General features: G+C 38.6%; 1 protein-coding gene across 1 annotated transcript in view; it reads right to left on the bottom strand.

Annotated features, from left to right (window-relative positions):
• Positions 1 to 203: 203 nt before the first annotated feature.
• sez6b (seizure related 6 homolog b) overlaps positions 204 to 12,126 on the bottom strand; it is a 271,755-nt gene continuing 259,832 nt past the window's right edge. Inside the window, exons 14-17 of the mRNA XM_068712637.1 lie at positions 9,699 to 9,734; positions 9,420 to 9,528; positions 8,338 to 8,428; positions 204 to 4,500 (exon numbers count right to left, since the gene is read on the bottom strand). Of these exons, the coding sequence (XP_068568738.1) occupies positions 4,471 to 4,500; positions 8,338 to 8,428; positions 9,420 to 9,528; positions 9,699 to 9,734 (266 nt within the window). The 3' untranslated portion in view covers positions 204 to 4,470. The remainder of the gene's footprint in view (positions 4,501 to 8,337; positions 8,429 to 9,419; positions 9,529 to 9,698; positions 9,735 to 12,126) is intronic.

Here is a 12,126-nt window from a genome sequence, read left to right as displayed (position 1 = left end):
GCAACTTTGACAGTTTTCTTCTACTGCATCTTTATTCTACCACTGTAATGCCTTGTTGGCTACGTATTGGTTTAAGCTGATTGCAGCACTATTACAAGCAAGCAAAAATTATTCCTTGGGGACAATAAAGTATATTTTATCTTATCCCAAAAAGTATGAATTATAAATGATTATTGTTAAAAAGATGAGTTCAGTCATAAATCTGTTTTAATCAATAACACTGAATTTGACATTAAACTAAATTCAGCTCCAGTCACTTTCAGTGTCAAGATAGTTTGTTGATTTGAATTGTGTTAAATTTCTTTAAAATCATGTCATTGTGTCTATATGAGGGGATAACAATAGAAAGGACCAAAAATAACCGTTTACTCTCTTACAATGCTAACAAGGGGTGATTCAGTAAATGAGACACATTGTCAAAGTATCCATTGTTTTATCTGAACAGCAACTTTTATTGAAGATGTTTATGAAGTAGCTTGATAAGTACTTTATGTACATAAATCAAAAATAGGTTGATTATTATTAATTGCATCACACCAGCTTGGATACATATTATCATAGGACAATATATACTGTATGTTTGAACAACAGTATTGGTCTGCATTTAGACGCAATATCCAAACACTGGCAATATGAGCAACAGCTTACCCTGGTGCACATTTCCTTTTGCTTCAGAGAAAGTTTAATGCATGGGATGTCACTAAAAGTGTTTAAATAAAATTGTTACGCTAAACTGATGCTAATAAACCAAGTACAAATCAAAATGTCTTTGTCTGTAATTCTGCATGTGACATATGAATGTATGAAATCCGGATGGTCATTCTAAAATATAAATGAAAACGACCCCATGGGAATTGGATGTTGTTTATGGTTCAGTAACATCCTGAAAAATGTGTAATTGCTTTCGTTCTGAGAGTGAAATGGGAAAATTGATACCAATTAGTGTCTTCAGCAGAGAGCTGGAGCCAGGTCTTGTGGTTAGCCTAGCTAGAGTTAAACACTGGAAGCAGGGAGGACACAGCTAGTCAGGCTTTGTTCAAAGTGAATAAGAAATGTCAACAGCCCACTTGAAACAAACCAATTGTGTAACATTGCCTTTGCCACTTCTTACTTATTGCTGTGAGCCTGTCTCTGCAAGGAAGCTTCTGCGTTTGTTCATTAGCTAACATTGTGTAAATGAGTATGGTGTTCTCCAACAATATACATGACTTTGACCCAAGCAATGGAAAAAAAGGAAACATAGAAACTGCAAAGCTCTTCTCCACAGATATTTTCCACACCATGTAAAGGCTAAACCCCCCTTTCTGCCATTGTATTATGTTTACCTTTGGCAGTTTTGCAGAAAATCATTTGGGAGCATATGGGAAAATTCAAACTCATTTTCATTACATTAACAATGTTTAGATCGATAAACCAACCACTTAAAAGAAAGTATAACAACGTATGACGAGTTGATTTCATGGTCAGATTTTGTAAAGCTTTTCAACAAAACCTTGTCCTCACACTCTAATCGCCCCTGCATGAGCTTGGATTTGTCCTGGTAGTGCTCAAACTATGCTTGCACCCCAATTCATTGTTGTTTGCACAGATTTCATGTGCTCCAGGATCAGCTCTTCTCCTCACACTCAGGGTGCTTCTGTGTGCTTGTGAAACATCTGCTCTCAGATTCCTCCTCTTCTCTTGGATTGTTTGTGCAATAAACGTGTCAAAATTCCCCAAACACTGGAAGGTGTAGTGTTCACCAATGAAAATCTTCCCTGCCTATGTAAGTATTATTGCTTTATCGTAGAGTGTCCCAGACGGGCAGAACTGGGTTCATCCATTTCTGCCCACTAAGGACTTTATTAAGTAGCCTAATGCTCTTACTTTCTTTAAGAGTTTTGTAATAAAATGACAGTTCGTACTTTTTCCTTTACTCTACCTACACCGGCTAATTTTACTATGGCAATGGCAGCCTGTGCAGTTGCAGCGGCCGGTAGCTCCTATAAACTTTACATTTATGACAAAAATACACTCAATCTTCCGACCACTAGGTTAGACCAGCCGAACCAAGCGCCAGCGAAAGCAGTCTGACCAACAGTATTCCACTACCCAGCCTGCTCCTAGCTAATGTCCGGTCACTGGAAAATAAGATGGTTGAAAGCGGAAACAGGCTAACCCAGAAACAGGACATCAAAGACTGTTGTGCACACATCTTTTGAAGAATCCTGGCTTCATCATTACATCACGAATAAAGTTATTGCATTTGATGGCCCGACTGTATACCACAACAGAACGCAAGACTCTGGTAAGAAGTGAACTGTGTGTTTACCTCAATGATGCTTGGTGCTCAAACTTAGTCAGAGTTGATGGACAATGTTTCCCTGGTGTTGAATTTTTAAAGCAAAGATGTTAGGCATATTGTCTGCTCAGTGTTTTTGTTTTTGCTGTTTACATTTCAGGTCATTAGCAGATACAGGACAAATCATCTGGATGGTATTCTTATTATAGCTGGTGATTACAATCAAACAAACCTCAGATCTGTTTGACCTAAGTTTGAACAGCATGTCCACATCTCCACCAGAGGAAACATTATACTGGACCATGTTTACACAAATATTCCTGGCAGCTACAAAGCCCTCCCCCGCCCCCACTTTGGACAGTCAGACTATATTTATCTGCTCCTGCTGATTACATATGCCCAGCTAATTAAACGGGCCAAACCATCAGCAAAAAATGGAAGTGTGGGCAGATGAAGCTATAGCTGCGCTACAGGACTGTTTTGAATGTACAGACTGGCACATGTTTAGGAATGCCGCCACCAAGGAGAATGACATCATGACGTTTGCTCCAAGTCTAGACTTTGAATTGATTTCAAATTATGTGTAATCGCAACACAAAAAAGCAAGCGTAGCCCTTTTTTATGAACACACCATAACGGTAGGGGTGGTGGAACAAACACAGGACTTTTAATCCGGGGGCCGGTGTATCCAAACACCAAACACCATGTGATGCTATGTCACTGAGTCACATGACGTTATGTCCGCAGCTTAACTTGTGTCGTTTTTCCATCCCCATTCCAGTAGTTTTGTTAACTAACACTAACCGCCAGAATTTCGTTACAACCTTTACAACGACTGTTTCACAACATTAATCACATGCTAACGCTCTGCATCAAGATACTACAGCAAAGGCTACTGCAATCTCAGAGAAGAATAATGTACTTTAAACTTCACTACATGTATTTGACAATGGTAGTTACTAGTTAAGCTACTTTGCAGATTCAGATTCTAATTACAAAAAACTAATTAACAAATAAAACTATGATTTACTGTATTATTAAGTCTATAGCCTACTAATAATAATAAATAGTTAATTAGCTTAGCCTATACCAGCTGCAACATTAAAGTGATGGACACATTAATGATTCAATAATTATAATCCAATGATATATTATGCAATAGTTAACAATCGTGCAGGGAAACTGCACGACTGTCACTCCATGCAGGAAGAGAGGGCGCAGTGAGCAGCGTGGGGTGCTGTAAAGTTGACACGGCCGGAGCCGCGAGCCACTTTCACTCTCACTTTCAGAGCCGAACTAGATCCGGTTTCTGTGCACTGTGGGGGAAATGCGCACAGAAAGGGCCAAGCCAGCCCACCCGAAAAGTGTAGAAATATTGGTTATGAAACTGTGGTGGGGCAGAATATACTTTGGTGGGCCAGAATCTAGGTAATTAATGGGAAACACTGGGGATGAGATCGCGTGGTTCTTTGAGCTAATGAGGTGTTAGCGTTTTTTTGAAGCCAAGCTAGCTGTTTCCCCTTGCATCGAGTCTTTATGCTGAGCTAGACTAACCACATCCTGCTTCATACTTGATACACAGACATGAGGAAGATATCAATATTCTCATTTTAATCTCATGAAGAGAAAGCTATTCATTTTAGGGCCTTTTATTTAAAGCACATTCTGATTTCTTATGGTTTCATCATTTCAAAGAGCAACTTTTCTTTGGCACACTCTGAAAGAAGCATGCTATTGTTTTGCTGACATTCAATTGTGAGATTTTACTTTTAATAGACATCCCATGAATCCAAGCAAAATGGTGGTAGGAGACATATAGTGTATAATGTCATAACACAATGTAACATCTGTGGTTATGCACTTAATGGCACTAGCCCTGCATTGATTCCCTCTGCTTTCTGAGATGGTACTTTTCACTGAAAGTCCTCAGAATGCGAGCACAGGATTAAAAACTGTACAAACTGCTGCTGCTGAACGGTTACTATTGAAGAGCTAGAAAAATAATCCAGTGGCCCAGCCCTTCCAGGGGTAGTGTGGTGTCTCTGTTGGGTAAATAAAGGGAGGCTCATATTCAGTGTACAGAGAACAGGGAGGTGTCAAGGGAGTCACCAAAGGTGTGAGTCTGACAGACGTTGAAAAGGCCAGCAGGCTTCTTATCTGTCCATACTGAAACACACACACTGGTGTCTTCAGATCGAAACCTCGTATTCTCTTGTTTCCTGTGGAGAGAAAAGGCACATGAGGTCACAGAGGGGGCTGCTTATACAACACCGAGCAACACAACGTAAAGCCTCAAATTTTAATAAAATTCAAATTAAAGGATAAGGAAATGTCTTTTTTTCTCCATATTGACAACAAATTCCCATGAAAAGACTATGTGTGTTAGTCCATCTCTCAATCAATTATTTCTGACTCCCCTACCCTACATGGGTCTTTCAGCCTCAAGCCCATTGGTTCCTATCAAAGAAGTAAATCTTTAAAAACAGCTCAGATATATGCAGTAGTTTAACAAAAAAAAACATATGCCACCGTAGGTTTGAGGAACCAAACAGGCGGAAATAGTGTACCGTATATGTTGAGGACTATTTTCAGTGATAAATTAATCCACATTTCTGAGTGTTTGTGGTAGCCGGACGGTGTATGTGGGATTGAGCCAAACTAAACTACAGTGTTTGTGTTCATTGTAATGAAAGAACATTTCACCCAGTGCAACAGCGGGCTCATTGATGTGTTGAACTTGTAAGTATAGTCTCATTATTGAATTGACTGCATAGCAGATTTGTTGGCCATACAAAAAGCTTATAAGAATATCGCCAGACCTATCCTTTACATCTATGACACTTGACACTTTAACTTGGAGATCATGCAATGGATTTGATGTGAACTATTTCTCTTGTCACAGCATTCAGGACTTGTCATGTCTCGTCATGCCTCCTAAGTTATGTTTTTGTTACCTTATCATTTGTCAGTGTTTATAGTTTTATTTTGTGTTACTTACCTCTCCTCTCACTTCAGATAACTTCAATTCCCGCCTTTGTGTGTTTTCCCGCCACTGTGAATGTCTGCCCCGCCCCTAATTGACCCCACCTGTTTCTCCTCACCTACACCTCCCCAGTGTATTTAAACCCTGGGTTAACCATGTCACTGTGCCAGTTTGTCTGAGTCCTCTGTGTCAAGGGTTCCAGCAATTCCCCTAGTGTTTTTTGTTAACTACGTTTTTTTGCCTTTTCTTTTTTTGCCCTACCTGATTTGTTTGCCTGTTTTGACTGCCTTCTTGTGTACTGAACCTCTGCCTACAAGTAAAGACGGTTTTCCCTACACCTTATCCTGTGTTTTTGGTCCTGCATTTAAGTCCTGTTTCTCCCTGTGGTTCACTGGTCGTAACAAGACTAACTCACCTCATTGTTCTTCAGGATTGCCAGCATGGAAGAAGAAGAAAAAGAATAACTCAACACCAAGAAATGCCATTAGATGGAGTGACGCTGAACCCTTATAAATAATTATAAACAATATTGTCCAAGGGGATTCACTATTATATTGGTAGAATGCTGTATTGCTATTTTGAAAAATACATTCTTAATTGTAGATACAAAAATGTGTTATTATAATAGTTGGAATTAATAGAGTTATGGAGATCCTCAGTCAAATATCATGCACTGCTATTTACCTGAGAAGATTTAAGGTAAAACTCTCAAAAACCCATTCAAATGACCCATTGACTTTGAGAGGAGGGAACCAGACAATATCAACAATACAGGGCCACAACATCACAGAATATTGCAGAACCCTAAACCCAACCCTATTTATTGAACCCTAACTACATATTGTACATTGGCCTGAGGCAATTGCCCACTCTGTCTGGTTGGTAATGTCCACGGCCCTGGAACCTCCAGGCTTATGTGTGCCAACTCCTCTATGCTAATTTAATTACGGCTCGAGCACCGATGTAGTCGGAGCAGAGAACCTATTGTTCTTCTCATGTTTATTATTATTATCGTGTGTGTTTCGTTGCAAAAAGGAGGTGCTTGGGATACTGAGATTTTTTTTTAATTTGGCACATGAGCCAGTTTTTGCGAAAATTGCAGTCTGATTGGGGTGTTCATGGGGTGTATGAAATATTGGTTCGATAGCGCCCCCTATTGAGTAGCCCCAACACTGGGTTTCATTAAACCAAACAGGAAGTCGGCCATTTTTAATTTGATGACGTTTTTGGACTATTTAAAGGCGCTGTACTTTAACAAACTCCTCCTAGAGATTTAACCCGATCGACTTCAGATTCGGTCAGTATGCTCTTGACACCTTGGCAGTGAAAAGTTACTCAAAGATAAAAAAGTTATCGAACTATGTATCCGTGGCGTGGCGGCTAAAAAACACCTTTTGCCATGAAACACGAAGTTGTTGTAACTCGGCCGTACATTGTCTAATCTGCTCCAAATCTCTCATATGTCATAACATCCTGACCCGGAACACATCTATATGACAATTTAGAATCATAGTAATAGCACCACCTAGTGGCAACCGGAAGTTGGAAGTTGTGTACTTTGACATCCTGCTCCTCACAGATTAATCAGATCCCTCTCAAATTTTGTCAGAAAAGCCTTAAGACCTTGATAATGATTAATTGTGAAGATTGTAAGAATTTGTAAAAGGGCGGTGACGTGGCGGCTTGGCAAATTTCTATCCTTCGCCATGAACGAATAAATGTAACTCGACTACACATAGTCAGGTCTTTTCCAGATTTCACATGTTTGATGAGACTCCAGTCCTGAAGACATGCACAGGCCAAATATGTATAATAGTCATAGCGCCACCTACTGGTAACAGGAAGTTAAAGTCTCTATACTTTGGCTTGTTTCTCTTAGTAGGTAAATCAAATCAACATCAAATTAGTTCCACACAAATGTAAGAAGTTCATAATGCCAGTTCATGAAGCTTTTGATGTTTCGTCGAGCACCATAGTCTTTGCCGTGAAAAACGAAGGTGCTTTTGAGCAAACTTGGCATACACATTTAAAGCCCAAAATGTAGTTACATATTATGGTTTTAATGCTTCAGAGATGAAATTCGGCTCAATAGCGCCCCCTACAAAATGTTGACGAAGCAGCCCTCGCAGTATGTTTCACATAGATGTTAAAAATTAATTTGGTAGGCACATAAATCACATTTGGACTTAAAAAAAGTCTCTTGGGGGCATGCTCTAAACCCAACCGGACGTCAGCCATTTTGAATTTTGTATGAATTTCTAGTGTCGTTTTTGCAATTTCCAGGCGCTGTACTTTAACGAACTCCTCCTAGGGAATTAATCAGATCAACTTAGAATTTGGTCAGAACAATCTAAAGACCTTAGTGATTAAAAGTTACTAACTTCTGCATGCCAATATTAGCTCATAGCACCACCTACTGGCAACCATGGCCGTAAGCAGGATTCTATAATTACAGCAGTCCAAACACTGAACTTATTAAAGATTCGTGGGCACACCACAAGAAAATAAGACTTTTCTGATCTAAATATGTGCAAAGTGAGATGTTTTGAGAATGTTCTGTTCCCGCTTTGAGTTCCTCAGCAATGATTGTCGGATGCAGACACTGCGTGCATGCAGTGTCACAGAACTGAATGGCCACATCAACCAGACTCATGCCAGTACCCTCGACATGCGTGAAGATGCGAGGGCCCGATCAATGCTGCTTGCATCTTTAATTTAAATTGTAATTTAGAAATACACACCAATAAATTACAACTGACATGAACGGCCTTTAAGTGGGTTCTACTCATAGACTCTGTATATGAAGTGGTCGTAATCACCGCAACATCCCCAATTTGTATGTGGACTATGGTTTTGAAGCCTCAAATTTGGCATTTTAGCCACTGTAATCTTACTTTTTGGCTTGAAAGACCTTCCTTGGTCTCAAAATAAGGGCCCACTGATGATGGGCATTGGGAGAGAGAAGCAATGAGGAACAGGGGAACACTGGAGATAGACAAAAGAATAATGCAGCAGACAGAAGACCCTGCACCAGGCCTAGTCAAACACACATGACCAAACAAAGTTGACTCACTGTTGTCTCATAAACTGAGTTGTCGAACATAGATTCTCCAGTGATGTTTTCATATGGTAAGTTGGAGGACTGCAGTGACTTTTTCTGAACCCTGAGTACAGACAGAGAATACATTCATGACAAAGAAGGAAAAATATACATTTTATAATCCTATGTAGGAAGTCATTAATCAATCCTGGAATAATGGTAGCAACATTCATGAAGTGAATACACCTCTTTAATACGGAAGGACAAATCATGGACTGTACGTTTTTAATTATTTTTGCTGTCTCTGCGTCATACAGTATGTTCTGGTTGGGACACGCTGCTCTATGTTTCGTCATTGGGTACTGAAATCCTTGATCCTAATCCTATGACAGCTATTTTTAAAATACAGTTGACTAAATATAGTTGTATTTTCTTCTCTTTGAGTTCATTTTTCACACTGTAATACTCACTCTCCTTTAGCTCTGGTTTGGTCGCCACCAACTCGTGAGAAAAATATCTGGCTCTTTATCAGCTAAATGTTCCACTATGTTCACCAGCCGATCGCTAACTTAGATAGCATACAGTGGGATACAATGAGAGTGCAGTACTAGCAATTATGTCATGCCTCTTAGTAATATTCACATTTATATGTATCTCATATTTATTTGATTGTCGGTATTATTGGCCTACGTCCTCTTGTATGTTGTGTCTGTGTTCTTGCCCTCTACTGTAAACCAAATATCCCCTCCAGGGACAATAAATATGAACTGAACATAAAAACAGTTTTTTCTATTTTTGTCTGTTATGTTAACTTTTTTCAAATTATTGGACAGTTGTTTGTGTTTTCATTGTCCAATTTTAGTTCATTATCTCACAAGCCCAATCCTTTTCTATCCATGAATGTATTATGTCTTTAAATGTTTTGTTACTTGTGCATTTAAAGAATAAGCAACTAACTAATTCACTCTGGAAACAGTGCACCTAATTGATGTGTAATACAAAGGGAACTAAACAATTGACAACTGATACAATCATGCTTTGTTGTGTTACATCAGTGGCCACATTTATAAACATGTCAACATTTTTTCCCTTCTTCATTGATCATTTAAACCTACTTTGAGAAGTAGAAGTAGATTCCAATGATGAGGATGAGGAGGAGGATGATGGGGATGAAGACAGCAAATGCTACTTGGGCCACCTCCATTCTTAGGTCTGCAGTAGACACTATTGGAGAAAGAGAGGGACATTTTACTCACTGACAAGTTAATTCATTAGCAAATTAAATCAAGGTTGTTTATTATAGTATACTTGAAATATTGTTAGCACAAATATCTGTTAGGATGGTCTATGCTCATTAAAACTTAAAGTAAAATGAACTTCTTGGCATAACTTACCATCAAATCTGTGCTCATCATACTCTGCCGGATGTGCTAAGAGGAATACAGTAGCAATGTAAAACAAGGGGAAAAAAGGGCTTAATGAATTACAAAATCATTAAAATATAAGTAGTGATCAGCTCAACTCATTCTGGCTGACCTTTTTCTTCACAAAAGAAAATTCAACAAACTTCTTCCCCTTGGCTTATTGGAAGACATGATGAACCAAAATGTGCAACTCTAATTCATCAGAGTTAAAGATTTCTTCAGTAAACTCAGTGAATATGGTTGTATTTGTACCTTATTCCCATGCGCACAATGGGACATTTTGAGCACATGGAAAGAATTTTAGTAAACATACAAAATATATTGTGTAATAAAATTATTGTCATGCAAATACTTATTTAATTTAAACAAACAAAAAAGTTATTTCTTTTTATCAACTCATGATTCATGCATGTGCTACTCTACTATAAATGTAGATTGATTAGTACTTTGTGCAGTTAACCCTAGAACACTATCATGACAATAGTAACACCATCACTAACGTTGGGTATATTTTACCCGATATAATATACCTGATAAAAAATACTTCTCATCAAAATATATTAAAGTACAACTATACATGGCAAATTTAAGTACTCTTCTTTTATTTTCCCCTATACAATGTCTCATAAAACGAAAAAAGGGTATCATGGGGGGGACCCTATTAAAAGGCTCTGAAATTAGTGAAAAATTAAGGAATCGTTAATGAAAACTTCATAAAAAAATAAATAATGGAGATGGAAACTTGTTCTTCGGTCCACCCATTCTTGGGACATGTGAGCCTTGTCCGGTGAAGGCACAGTCTTAATATAATATAATATCCATATAATATCTACCTGAAAAATAATTTACTTTCTATCACTAACGTCGGGTGAAAATCACCCGAACATGTGCCTGTTGAAAAAAACAGGGATGGGAGCAGGGAAACACGCCAACCTTCGATGACGTCAGTAAGCAGCCTGAAGCTACCCAAAGACCCACGCAACTCAGACAGCAGCAACACAATGAAAATCACATGAACACAGTCACATGGGTGAAAATCACCCGACGATAGTGTTCTAGGGCATCCCACAAAATAGATTTGTATGTAATCCACATAATCATGAACCAGACCACAAAAGCCCACATAAGGTGGGTGGATGTGTCAAACAAAAAACGGTCTATAAAGGAAACTCACGAAAAAAGAGTTAAGATTTAGTTATACAGCTAATGTTATCTGACTAATATCTATCAACCACCTTATAGTGTGCTTGAGATTTAACACACAAAATCTTCATGGCTTCAGGGCTTCATGAATGGGAAAGTCTACATCCACAAACTCTTTGTTTTGGAGAGATTCCTGCTGGAATAATGGGACCCGATCCTTTATTAACACAACCAGAAATCCAAATGTAGTGGGTCTCAGCACTCCTGCTGGAGGAAGTGTGGATCAGTGTCGGCAGACCATGCACATATTTTGGTTCTTGTCTACATGTTAAGCCTTTTATGAAAGGAGTGGGCCATTTAGTCTCAGCGATTCTGGACTTTTTATCCGATTTTTCTTTTACCTTTCTATATCTTGGAAATATTCCTAAAGGTCTCAGTAAAAGCAACACATACATTTTGAAGATTTTTAAGGCTGGTGAAAACTATTAAAAAAATGCTGACTCCCTCTATTGCCCTTCCTGTCTACATAATCAACTCTATCTGCTCAATGGAGAAAATTATACGGGCTGACACACACACACACACACACACACACACACACACACACACACACACACACACACACGACGTGTGAATACTGGGAGTCCTGGCACTTTTTTTTCCACTTCAAGCACTGCTTCATGGCCATTGTAATTTACTGTACATTAATAGTTCTAATGCTTTGGCTGTGTTGACGAAATCATCAAGTAAACTAACTATTTATTCACCATTTTTTATCTGGCAGAACGTAGCAAGCCACCTATCAAGATAGCTAAGTTGCAAGCTAATATATAACAGATGCAAATTCATAAAACTAGGTATGGAACCAAAACTGTAAAAAATAATTACATGTGGGGGGTGTGCCTTACCTCTCCCAGTGCATACTGCCATAGTAACTAATGAATTGGAGGCAAAACAGTCAAACATAAACTATCTACACTAATATTAAAATCTGCTGAAATTTTGGCACACTGTAATTCTGAGCAAATGTGAACCTGAGAGTGCAGAGCTGAGATGTTGAGAGAACAAGAGAGACATTTGAGCTAATCTCCATGGCTTCGCAAGCACACAACAGGGACATTCACAAGAGGGGAAATGAGCAAAACTGAGTGAAAGATATGGGTTTATGTGGTTAGCGTGAAGACAACATATTTTTTTACTTACTCAAATTAATTTCTCTGCAAAATATAATTTATTTGCATGTAGAAAATGTTTT

Source organism: Cebidichthys violaceus, unplaced genomic scaffold (genome assembly GCF_023349555.1).
Source record: "Cebidichthys violaceus isolate CVI_PGR_0920_01 unplaced genomic scaffold, fCebVio1.0.p SCAF_1, whole genome shotgun sequence".
Lineage (NCBI taxonomy): Eukaryota > Metazoa > Chordata > Actinopteri > Perciformes > Stichaeidae > Cebidichthys > Cebidichthys violaceus.
Note: the sequence above shows the minus strand (reverse complement) of the source record. Positions and strands in the feature narration are given on the sequence as shown.